General features: G+C 37.2%; 1 protein-coding gene, 1 non-coding gene and 1 pseudogene across 2 annotated transcripts in view; 2 read left to right on the plus strand and 1 right to left on the minus strand.

The window, feature by feature from the left end:
* Positions 1-20,882, plus strand: part of VPS8 (VPS8 subunit of CORVET complex) — a 246,690-nt gene that overhangs the window by 66,376 nt on the left and 159,432 nt on the right. The window contains exons 15-20 of the mRNA XM_054713802.1: positions 1,181-1,351; positions 6,429-6,503; positions 7,284-7,319; positions 8,228-8,318; positions 9,021-9,067; positions 10,574-10,663. Coding sequence (XP_054569777.1) covers positions 1,181-1,351; positions 6,429-6,503; positions 7,284-7,319; positions 8,228-8,318; positions 9,021-9,067; positions 10,574-10,663 — 510 coding nt within the window. The remainder of the gene's footprint in view (positions 1-1,180; positions 1,352-6,428; positions 6,504-7,283; positions 7,320-8,227; positions 8,319-9,020; positions 9,068-10,573; positions 10,664-20,882) is intronic.
* Positions 11,082-11,211, plus strand: LOC114228366 (small Cajal body-specific RNA 8). Its single transcript, XR_003614512.2, has one exon. It is a non-coding gene; the product is annotated as a small Cajal body-specific RNA 8 (non-coding RNA).
* On the minus strand, positions 20,029-20,158 carry LOC129148643 (small nucleolar RNA U3; annotated as a pseudogene).

The following is a 20,882-nucleotide window of genomic DNA, read 5'->3' on the forward strand; positions in this document are numbered from 1 at the left end:
CTGTTTTTCTCTTGTCATTCTCTCTCTCTCTGTTTTAATCAGGTGATCTATGAAAGCATTTAAAAACTATTACCGACTGATATTCAATAAGGCTAATAAAAAATGTATCTTTTTTTCTTAAATGATGCTTTGTTTTTCAAAGTAAAGTGATCAAAAGAGCACCTTATAGGAGCTCTTGTAAAAGATTTGAGTATCAAACTCTGTTTTCTGAGAGAGATTTTTTTTGGGGGGTTGGAAACAAACAAACAAAAAAACAAACAAACACACACAGAAAAACAAACCCTTCCCTTATAGTAGCTGATATACAGTGATAGAGCATATCTTCAGCATATGTCAAAAGAAAATCGATCCATTTTCAACTTGGTTGTCACTGATATGGTATGCAAATAAGCTTTGATAACATGGGATAGATAATATAAATAAATCAACATGAATGCCAGAGAGATAATGTGCAGGGGAATTATTTTGTCCCCTCTAATTTAGAATTCTAATTGAGCAGATTTAAAAACTTTATTTCTTGGGAAAGATTAAGATTTTTAAAAATATATTTTGAAAATAAATCTCATATATAACCCAAGAAATTTATCAAAATGGCATCCTTCAGAAGATTTTTAACATTATTATTTTGTTATTATTTTAAAAATTAATAGATATAGGAGATATAGAAAAATACAGCAAAAACTCTGCTAATAATTTTAGGGAGATTTTGAAGGAAATATATATTTTAAATAGCTTCTATTTTGAACTATGTATTACAGATATATTTCAAGAATCATCCTTTGACCACCTAGGTTTATGAGATTTAATTTGCCCTTTTGTTTCATTGATGTAAAAACTGAAATACAAAGTTGGTCACTTTGCTTAAGTCATTTGTGCCAATGTACCTTTGAAAAAAATGTATGAAAGCCAATATATCCTGTAACACATGTCTATTAAAGATTTTATTAGCCTTCTTTCAGAATACCAGTGTCATTTTAGCACTGTCCAACTCAATACTGTGTGGTGTTCCTGTTCTCTGGGCTGTTTACTAAGTAGTTCCTGCTGTGATTGTGTTGTCATGAAGTTGTTAGATGGATAAGGTTCTCAGTGTCATTTCACTGAGTGGCCACGTTTTCTTCTTGTCCTGAGTGATGGCGTGGGAAGGGCCTCACGTTTGTTTTGTTGTGTGCTTGAATTGCAGTGGATAAACTCACGCACAGTTGTACTCTTGGATAGTGCAGAGAAGTTGCATGTGATTGATCGGCAAACTCAAGAGGAATTGGAAACAGTGGAAATCTCAGAAGTTCAGTTGGTCTATAATAGCAGCCATTTCAAATCACTAGCCACCGGAGGAAATGTTAGCCAGGCACTGGTAAGGGTAACCCATTATCTTAGTACTGATTTGATAAACGTGGTACTTTGTTGCTGTTTTGTTCTAGAAATAGAAACTCTGAGGAGTTAACAGCCACTAGGTTGAAGTGGACGTGGGTGTGTTTGTAAATATTCAGGAATGTGAACTAAAACAATAATTCTTGTTACCTTCTATTCAGAAATCTGACTAATTTAATGCCCAAGAGTTTTAACTTTTATGCTAAAATAATAAAAAATGAAATTGGAAATTTATGAGACAGAAGTTATAAAAGCAAAATATTTTAGTAAGTTTAATATGGCAACAATAAGCATGATAGATTTAAGGGGTAAATGACTAGTGACAGGTAGGTAGCCTATGAGGCTTTGGAAATATTTGGGTGATTGGTAAAGGAATGAACAGGTATAGTATTTGTGGGAATTAAAAGGCAAAGATGGGCTTTGAGAGAAAGAAAAAAGATTCTTTCGGAGTAGGAGATAGATGAAATATTGGTGTGCTTGGAGATAAGGAAGACATGAAAATTATGATCTTAGTATTAATTTTACCATATTTTAAGTAACCATAATAATGGCCTTTAGCAATTTACACAGATAGTTTACAGTTAAATTACTTTGAATTGTGATCTCATGTTTCCTAAACCAGTAATCTTTAAGCAGGAAATTAAACTATTATGAGGTTTCCTGGGTAATTTCTTGAAGAAAATAGATGATGGTCATATTTAATGAGTGTCTGCTGCATGAAATGTAGCCATTGTCCAAATCTCTCTGAGATATTAGAACCTCAGAGCATAAAATATACACGAAAAGGTCTTCCAGCCTCAGAATTTAGAAACCAAGAAAATCCAGAGTAAGAATAACGATAACACAATAGAATTCTCTAAAGTAAGAATAATTACTGTCTCACACTTAGATGTTTTCTGGTGTCTGAGTGGTTATTAAAAATACTTTGAAGTATTTTTTTTAAGTCAGACTTTAAGCTTGTACTTTCAGCTAAGATAGAATAATGGGGCCTGGATTTACTCTCCTGTCTGGGGAAAAAAATCAGAAAAAGAAACAACAGTTTCCAAGATACTGGATATCATGTAATGAAGCACAGCAATCCCTGACAAAATGGGAAACAAATGGCATGAGCCCTGTGAGTATCCCATGTCCATCCATGATACAGTTTCCATGTGGCTCAGGGGGAGGAACCCAGTTGGAGCTTGGAGTACTCCATGAGTTGAGACAGAGCGGAGACTGAGACTGCAGGAAGACAAGTGCGGGTTGGACAGCCCAGAGTACTGGCGTGGGGAGCACTGTACAAAGGGTTCCCCTTGGGTATTCAGCAGGCTACTAATCGATAGAAACTGCCCAAGGCAAGGGAAAGAAATATTTGTAAGATTTGGAAGGAACGAGAGCCAGTGCTCACACTGGCTTGTTTACACCAGCCAGATGGAAAGCCTCATGATTCACAGGCATTGGGCAGAGTCTCGGATATCTTGACTCAGTAGTGGGGAATAGTTAGAACTAAAGTAAATACTGCTCTCGTTCCCACTAACATATCTTATAAGTAAGACCAGAAGGATCAAACTGTTTCCAGGTAACTTAACTTCTCCCAGAACAAAGCACAATAATATTAATAAGAATACAGAAATTTCCAGGACCCAGCATGCTGAAATTCACAGTGTCTGCCATCGAATCAGGGATTACTAGGAATGCAAAGAAGAAATAAAACACAACTTATACTGAGGAGAAAAATCCATCAAAACTGACTTAAACCTGAAATGGTATTGGAATTAGCAGATAAGGACATAACAGTTATTATAGGTATAGTCCATATGTCCAAAAAATTAAGTAGAAACATGGAAGATATTAAAAGATTTAAATCTAGAGATAAAACTAAAGTGCTTGAGATGAAAAATTACACTGGATATGAAGCAAAAATGAACAAAATTGAAATGAGAAAAAGGCAACTTCACAATTATAGTTTGGGAATTTTAAAACTCTCTCAGTAAGTAATAAAATGAGTAGGCAGAAAATCATTAAGGCTATAGAAGACTTAAAAGAACACTTGATCAACTTGACCTGACAGTTATAGAATATTGCACCCAACAGAAGCAAAGTACAATTTTTTTCAAGTGCATATGGAACACCCACCAATATAGATTATTGATAGGCCATAAAACAAGCTTCAGCCAATTGTTGAAGGAATCATCAGGGTCACTTTGGAGATAATTCAAATATTTGGAGATTAAATAACACTTTTATAAATAAACCATGAGACAAAGAAAAACATCTCAAAGGAAATTAGAATATATTTTGAACTAAATGAAAATACAACATATAAAAATCTGTGGTCCACAATTAAATCAGTTTTTTTAGGGTAATTCATAGCATTAAATACATTAGAAAAGAAGAAAAATCTCAAGTAAGTGATCTAAGCTTTTATCTTAATTAAGGAAATAAAAAAAGAGGAGCACAATATACTTAAAGTAGATTGAAAGAAGAAATAATAAAGATGAACACAAATCAATTAAATAGAAAATGGACGAATGATAGGAAATTAAAGAAACCAAAAGCTGGTTTTTTAAAAGATAAATAAAATTGACAGACCTCTAGTGAGACTAACCAAGACAAAAAGGGGGGAAGGCACAATTACTAATATCAGAAGTGAGGGTGGTAATGTCACTATAGAGACATAGGTATTAAAAAGATAATATGCCCAGCCTGTGTGCCTGAGTGGTTGAGCATCGACCTATGAACCAGGAGGTCACGGTTCAATTCCCAGACAGGGCACATGCCCACGTTGCGGCTTGATTCCCAGTGTGGGGAATGCAGGCGACAGTGGATCAATGATTCTCTCTCACCATTGATGTTTCTATCTCTCTCTCCCTCTCCCTTCCTCTCTGAAATCAATAAAAATATATTAAAAATTAATAAAAAAAAACAATGTTAGTAACTTTATGCCAATAAATTCAAGAACTTTAGATGAAATGGAAAAAATTCTTTGAATGGTACAAATTACTAAAGCTGACTCAAGAAGAAATGAAAAATCTTAAGTGGCTGTACATCAATTAAATAAATAAATACATTTTCTGCAAAAAAACTCCAGGCCCAGTTGACTTCACTAGTGAAGTCTATCATATTTTAGGAAACACCACCCCCCCCCACCACCAATTTTACACAGAAATCTTTTAAAAAATAGAGGAAATGGGAGCACAACTTTTTTTTATGAGATTTGCTTATTATCTCTGATAATAAAATGAGACAAAGACATTACAATAAAGAATACTACAGACCAATGTCCTTATAAATAGAGAAGCAAAAATCCATAATATATTAGCAAATAGAAACCAGCAGTGTATAAAAAGAGTAATCATGATCAAATGGTGTTTATCCAATGCATTCAAGGCTGGTTTAACATTTAAAAATCAATGTAGCCCTGGCTGGTGTGGCTCAGTTGGTTGGAGCTTCCTCCCATACAGCAGAAGGTCATGGGTTCAATTCCTAGTCAGGTCACATAGCCAGGTTTCAGATTCAATCCTGGGTCAGGGTGGTGTATAGGAGGCAACCATATTATATTTGTCATGTATTTAAGCTGTCCTTTATTAGATTAGCTTAGGACATACTAAAATACATTGAGGCATTTGACTTAGTTAATGGTAAAAGAAAAACCATATCATCTTCTCAAAAGACATAGGAAAATTCAACATTCAGTCTTGATAAATTCTTAGCAAACTAGAAATAGAAGGAAACTTCAACCTGATAATCAAGAGCATCATCCAAAAGCCTACTTAAATATTACTGCCAAAAACCAAATCAAAACCAAAGCCCCTGATTCTGATCAAACCTCTTCTAGACAAAATATAGAAGACAGAGGAACATGTTTAAAGATTCCTTAACACAATTAGCAAAATCAGGTGGAGGAACCTTTATAGAATAGTGTTACAGCTTCTTTAATAAATAAACTTCAAGGAGAATAAAGGATGGTCAGAGGTGGAGGCAAAACCTATACATTAAAAGAGTCTTAAAAGACCTATCAGCCAGCTCCAATATGTGGCCCTTGTTTGGATCTTGATTCAGACAATTAAATGTAGAAAAAAAGCCCATACAACAAAAACATGCACAACATTTGACATTTATGAGACAAGCTGAAATCCAAACTCTGATTGGGTATTTGATATTGAGGAATGATTATTAAATATTAAAAGCATGTTAATGTAATTATATATATGTAAATATATATAAATTCTGAATTTTTATAAATGAAATATTCAAAATCTGAAATTCACTTCAAAATTATACTGTGTTACAGTGGAGTCAGTGGGATTATAGATGAGATAAGATTGGTGATGGGTTGACAATTGAAGCTGGTTAATGGTTGCAGAGGGTTCATTATTTTATTCTATCTTTGTCTATATTTTGAAATTTTCACAGTGAAAAGGTAAGGTTAATTATCATAGTTATCTGTTATTGACCACTTATATATTTTGGGGGATTTATAAATGTTAACATATTTAAGCCTCAAAGAAACTGTGCATGGTTTTCAAAGATATGAAAACTCAATGTCAGAAGTTTGAAACTTATTTAAGGTCATACCTAGAAAGTGACATTGCCAAAGTTTGCAATCCTGACTTATCAAACAGCAGGTTTTGTTTCTATTTTGCTGGGCTATGCTGACTCCTGTGTACTATGCTACTTTGTCTTCCTGTTTCTTCTTGTGTTTAATATTTCTATTTATTTCAAAGAACTTGGGGCTACCATTTTCATTCAGTTCTATTCTTTGCCAGAAGCAGTGACTGTTATCCAATAACAGGGCAGGTTGCAACAGTTTTCCTTTAGATTTACAAGTTTGCATGTTCCTTCCTTTTCTGCATTATTCTGAAAAATAAACCCCATGTGTAAGCAGAGAATTACTTTCTTGCACTTTGTCTTTTTGCTCCTTCCGCTAATGGACTGGCCCATGATTATATTCATGCTTCCCTACTTATGGGGTGAAACCAGGTTAGCCTAAAATATTGTCTTTATAATGGACATTCTTTAAAACTTAATGAGACTTCTAATTCATGCAATCTTTACCTTTTTTGTTTACTTTTTTACAGGCTTTGGTTGGAGAGAAGGCTTGTTATCAATCCATCAGCAGCTATGGTGGTCAGATCTTTTATTTGGGGACCAAAGTAAGCTCTTCCACTTGGCATTTGTTTGTGTCAGGATAGTTGAGGCTTAAGGAGGTTACTGATGAAGAGGGCAGTGCGTTACAAAATGAATATTGATTAGCAATAATCTAAAACTTTTAGGGATTAGATAGTCATGATTTTTAGCTAATTAATTTACTTTCTCCACTTTTGGGCATAGTTTTACTTTTGTTTAGATTCTAATAGGATACTTATTTTCTTTATTCAGGGATGTATTTTTATATTCTTTCTTCAAATTTATGTTTTCATGACCATGAAGATACCTTATTATGTATATTTGTCATGTAATTAAGCTGCCCTTTATTAGAATAGCTTAGGACATATTAAAATGCATTGAAGCATTTGTTAGAGTAGAATCACTTGAATAGGAACTTTTTGTATATCAGTTTGTTCCTGAGCTAAAAAAACAACAACAACAAAAAAACCCCACAAAAAACAAACCAGAAAAAACAACATGGAGAAGAAATATTTTTTCATTATTGAGATTCAAAGTATTTTCAAATCTATACAGGGAGATTGAGTGTTCCTTGTTCCTTATCCATGGTATTAACTCCTTATACTGTAGACTTATTATCCTTTAAACGTTTGTTTGATTTACTCTTTAATGTGGGACCTTGAAGACCCTTTAGTAAACACTTCAATTGTAGTATGAATGTTTTTACTTAGAGAGATGCAAAATGAGATGTGGGGCAGGGACAAATGTGTCTCCGAAACAAGTTTGTAAAAGATGGTCATTTTAATTTCCTTCTCTTTGTTTTCCAGTCTGTTTATGTGATGATGCTGAGGAGCTGGAGAGAGGTGAGTTCAAAGTAATTTTATGTGTTAGAATTGTTGAACTGATAGCATCTTAATGTTTGTTTTGACTTTGCCAAGAAAGATTATTTGGATTAGTGCTTTTTAATTTCAGAAGTGTACATCAAAACCATTGTAACTGTTAGGTACTTGATTTGATAAAACTCACTATAAATTAGAATTAGGTTTGGCTACATACATCAGAAAAGTCAAAATAACAGTGGCCTGTTGCTTCAAGTTTCAACAGTGGCTTCAAGCTTTCTCTCATGTAAAAGCCATCTGGCAGTAGTCAGTATGTGGCTAGTGTGCAGCTCCATGGTCTTTAGTGTGCTATCCTGTTCCACCATCCTTGTTGTGGAGTCTAGTCCCAGGGTCATTTATGTTTCAATAGGGCGGCTGGAGCTCCAGCTGTTAAGTCTACATCCGAGAAAGGAGGAGAGAGAAGAGAAAGGCTGGCGCCTGCCTTTTAAGGTGATATCCCAGAAATACCAAACAACACTTCCACTTATCATTGGCTAGAACTTAGTCACATGGTCCCAAGTAACTACAAGGGAGTCTTAGAGATGTCCTTTAGCTGGTTTATTGCTGTCTCACATAAACTTGGGATTTGTTACTGAGGATGAGGGAGTGAAAGGATGTTGTGATAAGCAACTAGACGTTTCTGTTACAGTGACATTCTAGTTGTTTTCTCTTTATATTTGGGCCTTGTGGCTGCCTAGTACTGTCTTATATAGTCACTGTACTATCTAGTGCTTTAAGAAATTATTTTTCTCAGAAATTAGATATTCAAATGGTTATTAGAATACTTGTAGCTACTAAGCAACAACTTCTGGAAAGATATTAGGTAGAATAGGAATTCTGACTTGTGATTGGTCAGACAAAGGGGTCTAGCTTCTCGCATTTATTCATTTTAGAGGGTGGATCATCTCCTGAAACAAGATTGTCTTACAGAAGCCTTGGCTCTTGCATGGTCTTTCCATGAGGGAAAAGCAAAAGCAGTTGTGGGTAAGTTAACAGAAAACCAGTGGAGTAGACTTTTTTCTGAAATAGAGAGAATGAATAATACTAATCACTCATAGAACACTTTTTTTAGCTTAATGTTTAACTATTTTATAAGCAAGACTAGAGGCCCAGTGCACCCTCTCATAATCTTGAATCCCTCAGGGGATGTCGGACGGCTGGTTTCGGCCTTATCCTCGCAGGCCAGGCTGAGGGACCCCACCGGTGCACGAATCCATGCACTGGGCCTCTAGTATGCATATAAGATCTTTGGTTAATCTCTTCCCGCCCTTACCCTTCACCCCTTTCCTCTGAGATTCATCAGTCTGTTCCATGTTTCCATGCTTGTGCATTGAGCGTCTGCCGCCTGGTGGTCAGTGCGCGTCATAGCTACTGGTCGAACGGTCGCTTAGGCTTTTATATATATAGATGTTGCCAGAACTTACAGATTTCAGTGAAAAAGGTTAATAATCAATATAGGATATATAATTTTAAATGTCACTTAAAATTAGAATAAAAGGGAAGTACATTATAGGCTATCTGATTCAATAGATGTGAGATGTTCTTATTATAGCATGTTATCCAAAATTTTGATATCTAAGGATTGTTATATGTATATGTATTGTTAGCACAGATTATGGCCAGAACAGTTTCACTCCTAAAGATGTGGTTTAACTTTGTTTTCATTTGGAATTTTCTTCTCTGCAGGATTATCAGGGGATGCCAGTAAGCGAAAGGCTGTTGTTGCAGATCGAGTAAGTATTTTAATAGGGTCTTTACTGGGGTACAGCACAAATTTGCTTTGGGTATTTGCTAGTAATCTTTGGGCAAAATTAGGTAAATGGCTACAGTCAAGGTATCTGTGTATACAAAAAATCAGATTATAGTTCCCTGGTATTATCTTGAATGTTTAAAAAAATTTTTTTATCATCTTTTTTTTTCTTGCTCACTCTCTTATGAAGATGATAAAGTAGTCAATAATCTTTTGGTTATTTTAGGAAGAAGCCTGAAATCTGGATTATTTCTGAACCTAATTATAGCCCATAGAAAGTTGACATTTGTTATATTTTATAAACTGATTAGTAATTATGAAAAATAGTATAAATGCAAGTGTGTATGTTACTTGAGATAATACAAAGGGCTGATGATTTATTATTATTACCAATTAGCATTAATCTGATTAATGCTAATATTTACTATTGCCTTTGTTTTCCTAGTCTAGACTTGGTTGAATTCATTTACTGTACTCATTTATTTCCCTTTTTAATGTGCAAGTGCATTGGTAAAAATTACATTTCAAATTAGTATAAACATTTAGAAAATGAAAGTGATCATCTTTAGACTCATGATTTTTCTCAGTATCTGCCAAAATATTTAGGGTTCTATGTTCTATCTGTGTTCTTTAAGGAAAGATTTACAGCAGAGGATTCCTGAAGAGCTTAACTTCAGTATTTCATTTCCTGAGCAACACAGATGCTACTAAAATCTAGAACTTGGAGATAGTTTTAGAAAAGATTAGCAAATTAGTACTAGCCCTGAGGCTGAAAGAATTTAGGTAGAGTTTAGGAAATTAGAAAATAAAGCCACTAAAATTTTAAATTTATTTTTAGTACTAGAGGCCCAGTGCATGAAAATTCATGCACTGGAGGGGGGGTCCCTCAGCCCGGCCTTCCCCCTCTCACAGTCCAGGAGCCCTCAAGGGTGGGAGGCGACCCAGTGATCAGGGGAAGGCGATGCCCCCATCACACCTCTGCTGCTGCCACTGCCAGCAGCACAAGCCTCAGCCGGCCCTGGTTACCTGAGCCTTGGGCGGCCCTGGGCAGCTGGGCAGCTGGGCAGCCGCTATCCGAGGCTTGCCTGCGCCTCCAGCATCAGCTGGGTAGCCTCCATCTGAGGCTTGCCTACGCCTTGGGCGTCAGCTGGGTAGCCACCATCCAAGGCTTGCCTGTGCCTTGGGCCAGCCCTGGGCGGCTGGGGGACTGAGGGCGGGTCCGGCCGTACCATGCGCCTGCCACCCTCCCGGCGGGGCTGAAAGGACTGGGGGACTCCGGCGGGGCTGACGGGACTGGGAGCCACCATCTTGTAGCTATGGGCACCGCCATCTTTGTGACGGCCTGATGGTCAATTTGCATATTCCCTCTTTATTAGATAGGATAATAACAAAATCTGATTCTGTATTATTTAGGGGGATCCAATATATTAAGTATTGAAAAACTTTAGAGATATGTCTTGACTTCTATACAAGCCTATTTTCCTTACAGATGGTAGAAATCCTATTCCATTATACAGATCGAGCTCTAAAAAAGTGCCCAGACCAGGGAAAAATCCAAGTGATGGAGCAGCATTTTCAGGTACACCTTTGCATGTGTTTCTAACAGCAATTGGTATGAATAGGTCTAACATTGCTCTTTCATTTTACTTGAGAATGGAACCTTCATGATTTAGTTAAACAATTTTAAGTATTCAAAGCTTTATTTCAGGGCTTGTGGAGCATTCTACAGGTCACATGGGAACAGATGAGTAAAATGTTGAGAAGTGTTAGTGCTTAGCTACTTAGTGTTGTGTGGAAGGAAAGACTATATGTATGAGGGAATACCCGTGAATTGACACCTTATAGTGGCTGACACCTTGCTAATGACTAACATTTATGTTAATTAGGCTAGTTGAAGAAAAGGTAGACTACCAAGTTTTAAATTTAGTTTTCCTAAGAGTAACTGTGACTCAAGAACAGATTAATTTTAAAAAAAAAAATATGATCTCTAAAATCATTGGGAGGCTGATACACAAATTGAGCTAAGTATTGCTCTAATTGTCACTATACCTCCCTAGAATAAACTGCCTTTTGATGACCGGGACGAATTGAGTGAAATCGTAACGGACAGATACGGGGCAGACAGTTTAAAAAAATGAGAATGAAAGATTTTTAGTTTTTCTTAGAATTCAGTGAAAACTGAAGTCAAAGAACAATTTAAGGCCTATACAGTTTTTATTATGTGAGTTTTACTGTTTGCAGTGCTTTCCAGTTCTACTTGTTGTAAATCTCTGTTTATCCTTCTCCATTCCTAGAGCTCTCCCACCCCCCACCTCCTCTTTTAATAAATATTTCAGGATCTAATACTAGAGGTCAGCAAACATTTTCTAAGAAGGGCCAGGTGGGAAAATATAGACCATGTATGATCTCTCACATGTTCTTTTTAAAAACAACCCTTAAAATTGTAAAAACCACTTTTAGCTCTGTGAGCAGTTCAGAAACAGGCTATGGGCAGGATTTGGCCCATGGGCCAAGTATGCAACCCATGGTCTAATATGTACTAAGGTCTAGACACTGGGCCATAGTGAGTAAAATATACATGATCCTTGCTATCTTAATGTTTGCAGCCTGGTCAAAATAACTTTTCTTGTATATGTTAACAGAAATATTTAGAAGAAGTCTAGGGGTTTTGAAGTTGAAGAGTGGGTGCAGTTCATATCTTTTCACATCTCCCTTTGATACTTATAAGTTTGAAGATAAGGACAGATACAGTGTTAACATTTGGAGGGGTCAGAGGAAGATTGGGTTTGCTGAAATGTACTCTTTAATGCCACAGTAGGGGCTTCTGGCAGAGTAACTTTTTAAGGCCTATACTGTTTGCCTGGAGGTTCATTAAATTTACCAGTAAAGAAGAGAAATAAATCCAGATAAATTTTTAAAAATAGATAATTTAGGAGGAAAACATAGGTAGAAAGAAAGCATTTAGGAATAAAACTGTTCGAGAACGATACATTTTATATAAATTATTTTGTATACCAATGCAGTATACATAGTATAGAAAACAATATTTTAATGAGACTATCTATTAACAAGAGGTGGTAGAGATGGTATTCAGAAAAGAACTCTGGCCATTATAGGGTATGCTTTGTTGAAAAGAAACATCTAATAGGGAATGCTGGAAGGGGCTAATGAGTTGTGTGTGTGTGTGTGTGTGTTGTGTGTGTGTGTGTGTGTGTGTGTTTAGAAACCACGATGCTAGAGAAGAACATGAGAGAGCTATGAAAGAAAGAACAAAAGTGATGTTTTGATGGTGAAATATGAAAGAATCTCAGCATGACAAGGAATGTAGATGATGGTTTCTATACAAATTACAAAATTTACAGAGAAAAAAACTGTAGTAGAATGTGTTCTTTAATCAGCTAGATCTCTGGGAAGTTTTATTCTGCTAAGAGTATCTGATAAAATTTTTGATTTATTAATAATTTGGTCTCATGAAAGGTAAACATAGTGGGAACCATTATTCTGGATTTACTCTACCATTGATTGGCAAGTGGGAGGGATAGACTCTTGAGAGAAAACTGGTTACTTTATTTAAAAATTGTAATAATGGCCAAAACCGGTTTGGCTCAGTGAATAGAGCATCGGCCTGTGGACTGAAGGGTCCCAGGTTCGATTCCGGTCAAAGGCATGTACCTTGGTTGTAGGCACATCCCCAGTGGGGAGGTGTGCAGGAGGCAGCTGATCGGTGTTTCTCTCTCATCGATGTTTCTAACTCTCTATCCCTTTCCCTTCCTTTCTGTAAAAAAATCAATAAAATATATTAAAAAAAAAAAATAAAAATTGTAATAATGATAAAAAGTACTTGAATCATGAATTCTGTATTTTATAAAGCAAATATATCAGAAAAAAAATATGGGTGCCAAAAACTAATGGATTCACAAAGAATAACAAATTTTTAAATTTTGACATAGTAGCCACAATTAATCCAAAAAGAAAGGAAACAGGGAGGCTTGCTGAGAGAAGTATCTGTCTACAAAGCACAGAACAGCTATGAAATTGGAGAAAGGCAGACAACCAAAGATAAGGCCAAAAGCATCATGAAGACTGTCAGAAAGGAGAATAGTATGATTCAGACTGTGCCTTCCAAAGGGTTGAGGGGTTTTGACAAAAATTCACTAGGTATGTACTACATGCCAAATAATATTTAAAGGTGTGACACTCATTCTATTGAATTCTCACAAGAACTCAATGCAGTAGGTACTGTTTTAATCCCCATTTTAGAGGTGAGGAAATTTAGACCTATAAAGGTTAAGTGACTTCCCAAGCTAATATTACTGGTGGGGCCAGAACTTCAATCTAAGTCTTTCTGACTTCAGAGCTCAGCTCTTAAATAACCACTGTACTATACTATTATTTTCAGACAAGTATAAGGAAAGGATGGGTGACAAGGGGTGCTGTTAATAGGTGATCAAGATTGATAATTAGAGTAAACATCTAAGCCAGTGATGGGCAACCTTTTGAGCTTGGTGTGTCAAACTTCGCCAAAAAACTGAGCATAACTCGGGTAGTGTGTCACTTTGAGGAAAAAACATTATTTCGCAAATGTTTCATCCTCAGGAGCAGCAAATGTTTCATCCTCGGCATGCGGCCGCCTCAGCAGCCGCATGTCATCAGAAATGGCTACGTGTGTCAGTGCTGACACGTGTGTCATAGGTTTGCCATCACTGATCTAAGCCCTTTAATGCTTAATGTGTGGCAGGCACTGTTACAAACCCTTTATACATATTAACTCATTTAATTTTTATCATAACTCTGTAAGGTAGGTACTTATATTATTCCCCTTTATAAGTGAGACTGAGGCACAGAGAGGCTAAGTAACCTGTTTCAGATTACATAGCTCATAAACGATAGAGCTGGGATTACAGTCTAAGCAGTTGGGCTTCAGGGTCCACATCTATTACAGTAAAAACTTCATATTTTGCTTTCATTTTCATGAGCACAGAGAATGGTCTTTAAAGTGGAAAAATACAAATATGTATGAAAATAGCTGAAGCCCAGCATATGTGATATATACTTAGTTGCATTAAGATTGTTCAAATCTCAAAACCTTTTGAATTATAACCCAGGATACCGTTTGACCAATCTGAGCCATTATTGATAATTTGTCAGTAACTTTGGATCAATTTCCATTCTCAGTTAAGCATGGGTGCCTAAGCTGAGGAGACACAACTTATGTCCCTCAGAAGGACTGTTTGCTTTTGGGAAAGGTGCTCTTCAGCCCATTAGGATGGGTGAAGTAGACGCTTAGTTGGCCATAAATCTACTGTTTGAAGTGTATAATATTAAATATCCTATATAATAAAGAGGTAATATGCAAATGGACTGTCACACCCTCACAAATGGCTGCCTATGACCAGGCTGGCAGGGGGGTTAGTGAAGGATGACCAAACCACTGAACAAGTAGGCTGCGTGGGGCGGCCAGGCTGCCGGGGGTGGGGGGCCATGAGGGGCGACCAGTCTGGTGGGGGGGGGGCAGTTAGGGGCGATCAGGTTGGAACTCAGAGACAGGGGCGATCTGGTCGGCGGGGAGGTGAGGGGGCGTCAGTTAGGGCAACCAGGCAGGCAGGTGAGCAATTAAGAGCCAGTGGTCCAGGACTGTGAGAGCGATGTCCGATTTCTGGGGGATCAGGCCTAAACTGGCAGTCAGACAATGGGCCTAAACTGGCAGTGGTCCAGGACTGTGAGAGCGATGTCCGATTTCCCAGGGATCGGGCCTAAACTGGCAGTCAGACATCCCCCGAGGGGTCCCGGATTGGAGAGGGTGCAGGCTGGGCTGAGGGGACCCCCACCCTGTGCACAAATTTCGTGCACCGGGCCTCTAGTTTAATCAAAATTAGTTTGACTCTAAAAGCATATTTATTTTGAAAAGAAGAGTGAACTTCAGGAACTATCTACTGATAATCCCAATGTGGTTTGTGAACATTTTTTATGAGTTCACATAAAAATGTCCATGTTAAACTCATAAATTGCCTTTTTGAAAGGAATATGTGGACAGTATATTCATGGAATGCCTATTCCATAACATCTTGCTTTCATTAAGAGCATTTGTCTGGATTTTCCTTTATCCTCATGGCTGAAATAGATTTGTAAATAGATCAGTAAATAGTAAATAGATTTGTAGGTAAACATCCCTACCCAAAGAGTATTCTTTGGTGGTTTAGTATTAGTTACATCTTAAGCCTCTTTTATATCCAAGTTTTTATCTTTGATTTAGATGAAGACTTAGTGGCTTGTCAAATTTAGCTGGCACCAAGAAGTGCAATCAAAATCATTATGAGATGAAATTTAACAGGGGTAAACATTCAGACTTCATCAGATTTAAATAATTAACTTGCATGAGTACTGGATTGGGAAAATCTAGCTGGACAGGATTTCAGTTGACACCAACTTAGTATGAGCCAATGATGTGTTAGGGCCCAGATAAAGGAAAGTGATAGAACCCTTGGGCTACTTGTTAGAGATAAAACCACTAAGATATTTTATAGACTGTTGACATACTGAGATATATCCCACAACTGGGATGGTGGGAGGTTTTATGAACAGCAGTTAGAAAAAAATACTGGGGATGTTTAATCTGAGGAGAAAAGAAATGGAGATATGCTGCCTTCAGATGATGTAGGGCTGTCATACGTGGATTTACGGTGTTACTCAGAGGGCAGGCTAGTAGAAATTCTGAGATAATTTTCAGTTTAAAATGACATGGTGCTGATGTAAGAGCTCTTGGATTATGCTATTGAATATTGAAATAAAAGGAGGATGTCAAACTGACCAGGAGTGTTTTTAACCTTTTGCACTCGGATGTCGAGTGTGACTCGACATGGTTAGCATTAGAATAAAGGAATCGAGAAAAAAGCAAGCGAGTGCAAAGGGTTAAAGGACTATCTTTGCTGACTGGGAAGATTTGGGATTCTGTGTCAGTATCAAGAAACTGTCATTAGGAACAGGTAACCTGTATTCCAATTTAGACTGGCTTCTGTTGGTCAAAATACTGAGAATTTGTATTTTACCAGCAGGTGGCACTCAAGCCTGCTGCCTCAGTTTTAGTCTTCACCTTTGAGGAGGGGCCTCCCCTTTTCCTTAGAGTCAGAATATATAATGCCATTCAGTATTTCTGCTTTCCTCTAAAGACAAATTGGCATTTTTTCCCTGTCTTAACTATAGAAAATAACTTTTGGATCTTGTAGCCTTTATCTGAGAAAGATTTGAACCTATGATTATATTTTATTCATATAATAACTAGTAGACTTGAAAGGAATTAAAGTGTTGTCTCATACATGCTGAAACTCACTTTTCTTCCGGCTAAGTCTTTCCCATCCTAAAACAACATCAAAGAGCAAACAGCCCTGGCCAGGTAGTTCAGCTTGTTAGAGCATTGTCCCAATATGCCAGTGTTATGGGTTTAATCCCCAGTCAGGGCACAAGAATGAACCAATGAATTCATAAATAAGTGGAACAACAAATTAATGTTTCACCCTCTCTCTCAAATCATCATCATCATCATCAACAATAATAATAATAAACAGCAAACAAATCCCTTCTTTGCCTCAAGCCATACCCAATAGCCTTAAGCGTCCTGTTTGTACCTTCTTTACAAAGCCAAACATCTTATAAGAGTTGTCTCCATTTCCTCATCTTCCTCTCATTCCATGCCTGTAAATTCTGTGGACTCTTATTCCTCATCTTACTGATACTCATTAGCATTCAGCACAGTGAATGACTTCTTGAAACAGTCTGTCCGTTGGGGCTTCCCTGGTATCACACATTCAAGTTTCTTTTTTTTTTTTTCTTCCACCCACGTTCCTATCAGCTCCATTTCTAATTCGATCCTGTTCTTTCTATTCTGTAGTGCCTCCCTGCCCACAACTTTCCAATATTAATGTTTCAGTGACCATCTGTATCAGTCAGGGTTCTTCAGAGAAACAGAACCAATAGAATGCGCGCGCGCGCGCGCACACACACACACACACACACACACACACACACACACACCGATTTATCTTCTTTCAAGGTCTTGGCTTACATAATTGTGGGGCTTGGCAAGCCTAAAATCTATAAAGTAGGTCAGTAGGCTGGAAACTTAGGCAGGAGTTGATGGTTCGTCCTCCCTGCCCCCCCGCCCCCCCGCCCAAATCTTTATTGTTGAGATTTTTACAGATGCCCCCCCTTTTTATCCCCATTGCCCCACTTCACCCGGATCCCGCCCCATCCCAGGTCTTCACTACCCTGTTGTCTGTGTCCATGGATAATGCATGTATGCATTTAAGTTTTTTGGTTAATCTCTTCCCCCTGCACCCCCTTCCCTCTGAGATTCGTCAGTCTGTTCCATGTTTCTCTGCCTCTGGTTATATATTATTCATCAGTTTATTTTGTTCATTAGACTCCTTGTTTATATATTTCGATTTTTAGATTCAATTATTGGTAGATATGTATGTATGTATATATGTATGTATGTATTGCCATTATATTCATATTTTTAATCATTTTTTTTTCTTAAGGAAGACCCTTTAACATTTAATGTAATACTGGTTTGGTGGTAATGAAGTCTTTTAGCTTTGTCTTATTTGTGAAGTTCTTTATCTGACTTTCAATTCTAAAGATAGCTTTGCTGGGTAGAATAATCATGGTGTAGGTCATTGCTTTTTATCACTTTGAATATTTCTTGCCACTCCCTCTGACCTGCAAAGTTTCTGTTGAGAAATCAGCTGACAGTCAAATGAGCACTTCCTTGTAGGTAACTAACTGCATTTCTCTTGCTGCTTTTAAGATTCCCTTTTTGTCTTTAACCGTTTGCATTTTAACCCTTTGCACTCGCTTGCTTTTTTCTCGATTCCTTTATTCTACTCGGGATTTAATTTTTTAAATACCCCAGATTTTACAAAGTGCGGCAGTAGAATAAAAAACTGGAGTTTCTTTTTATACAAACTTATTTATTTGAATTTTTTAATATTTCAAATTATTGATACATTCAAAGAGTAATTTTAATCTCTATAATTTTTCATGGTGTGATATTTTTTGAAACATTCACCCACATGAAGACCTGGTTTACATTCACATGTTTCGCAAATATAAATCGTCTCTCTTCTTCCTCCTTTGTTTTTTCTGTTAGAACAAACAACACAATCTTTGTGTTTTTTGTTAGGGTGAGGTGTGATTATATGGAGCTTTCCATCTAAACGTTGCTCTAAGTTAGTGGATAATAATCTACCTCTGGAAGTTAGTGTACCATCTCTGAATTCTCCAACAAGATCATGTACTAGTTTCCTAATAAATTTCACATGCGTTATCGGTTTTTCATTTTTTCTTTTTTGGCATTCTTTGTACAATATATAGGAATTTACAACACTGACCTAAAGCCCCCAGAAAAACAATTTACACCACCATTTTAGAGTCTTCCTCAAAACAGTATGTGCCTGTGTAGTGATCAGCTATATCAACACCCCCCATAAACTTTGTATAGTTGGTCACGACCTTGGGTTTGAGAACTATTTCCTTCCCACCACCACGCACTCTCCTTTCCACAGACTCAGTCTCTGAAGTGTCCCATGTACTGAGCATTGTGACTATCCTCTTGTCTTTCCATGCAAGAAGCATTACATTTTCATCCCTGAAAGCCACTATCTCTCCTTTCATTAGCTTTGGATGTTTGATAACAGGTGGATTATCTTTCCTATTGGGCATTATTGTCCCTGTCAAGTGTGTTTTTTCCTTGAACAATTCCTTTGCAAGAGTGACACTAGTGTAATACCTGTCAGTGAAGAAATGATAACCTTGAGAACCAGGTACTGAGTTCTTCAATCTTTCATGAAGGTCTAAAAATATTCTGCTAGTAAAAGGGAGATCAGGTCTCACCATCGTTTCAGATGTTATTCCTCCATAATAAGGGACAAATGAATGTACGTAACCACATTTTGAATCTGAGAGGACATATAAACGAATACCCCATTTTGTTGGCTTTTTAGGATTATATGTGATGAAGTGTATCTTTTCCTTGAAACCAACAACAGCCTCATCAACAGTAATCTCTCTTCCAGGACAGAATCTCTCCCTAAATTTCATTTCAAGGTATGACAAGAAGCAGTTTACCTTCTCGGTTCTTGTTCTCAAATCTTTACTTGACTTTTGGTCGTTTTTCAAGTGTAACATCCAAAATATTTGCAAGAACCTTTCTCTTTTGAAAACAGATAGAAAAAATGGTATATGAGACTCAAAATCCATGGACCAATAACTCTGCAAGTTGGGGTGATTCAATACACCCATATTTAGTATTACACCAAGAAAAGCCTTCATTTCCTCTATCGTCACATCTTTCCAATTATTCCAAGTGGATCGCTGGGATAGTTCTTTCTGGCTAATTTTATGCCTAGCATACTCATTTGTCTCATCCGTTATATTTTTTATCAACGTCTCAGTAAAAAACAACTGAAAAAAGTTTATTGGTGTGGCACATCCAGAAGGAACTTGAGGTCCAACATGTAACTGACCAGTGGAGCCTAATTTATTTAGGCTCTTTGTCATTCACAGATGTAGATGTCCACTTTTCTTTTTCCTGTTTTCCCCTAGAAACGTAACTTTCACTGGGTCTTATACCCGATTTCTCAGTGATATCACCTATATCTCCATCACTCTCACTCGAATAAACAATTGTGCTCTTCATTTTGCTTTTATGAATTCAATGTCACTGTTACTGTCAGTACTTTCAGCCAGATCTTTGGGCAAAGCAAGGGACTTTTTCCTTTCTGTAGTTCCACTAGGACCAGCAATTTGTTCATCATCTCCACTCGCATCCTCGGAGAACTCACTTTCGTCACTATTACATTTTTCACTTTTTTCTTCGTTTTCGAAGTAAAATTCATCATCGCTGCTTTCTATGTCTTTGGAAAACTTATCCATCCTGAGGAGGGGAAATTCACTCAGAACGTGCGACTGCTAGGGGGCAAACCAATCATCCAACTAAACCCTGTGTCATGACAACATCTGTGATATGCTAATAGAAACCTAAACAGACTATAGAAATGATCCCTGAAAGTATAGTCTTAAAACCTAGGAGATGAAAAGATAAGGAAGGTTCTTTACCAAGGGAAGATGATGCAAGCTCAAAAAGGCATGATGCAACGACTCATGCCTTGGACCCTCCTACTCAAGATTGCCGCCTATGCAAAAGATAAGCTTAGGTGGTGGCATCAGTTGAGACGGCATTTACATTTTACTTGTCCTTTCATGCTAATGAAAACAAGAAAAGATACTGGAAAAATAGACAAAAATCCCCCTCCCCCCCCCCCCGCCCCCGCGGTGAAACTACGTGTCGAGTGTGGCTCGACATACGAGCTGCTACTGATGCTAACCATGTCGAGTCACACTCGACATCCTAGTGCAAAAGGTTAATTATGATGTGTCTTGGTGTGGGCCACTTTGGGTTTCTCTTGTTTGGTATTATCTGCACTTCCTGGACTTGTACTAGTATATCTGTTTCTTTCACCAGGTAAGGGAAGTTTTCTGTCATTTTTTCAGTTAGGTTTTCAATTTGTTGCTCCATCTCTTCTCCTCCAGGCACACTCATGATACAAATGTTGGTACACTTGAAGTTGTCCCAGAGGCTCCTTACACTGTCTTCATATTTTTGGATTCTTTTTGCTCTTCTGATTGGGTGTTTTTGCTTCCTCGTATTCCAAATCACTGATTTGATTCTTGTCTTCCTCTGCTGTCAATTCCTGTAAATTATTTTTTATTTCAGTTAGTGTATCCTTCATTTCTAACTGGTC

This window comes from Eptesicus fuscus, chromosome 3 (genome assembly GCF_027574615.1).
Source record: "Eptesicus fuscus isolate TK198812 chromosome 3, DD_ASM_mEF_20220401, whole genome shotgun sequence".
Classification (NCBI taxonomy): Eukaryota; Metazoa; Chordata; class Mammalia; order Chiroptera; family Vespertilionidae; genus Eptesicus; species Eptesicus fuscus.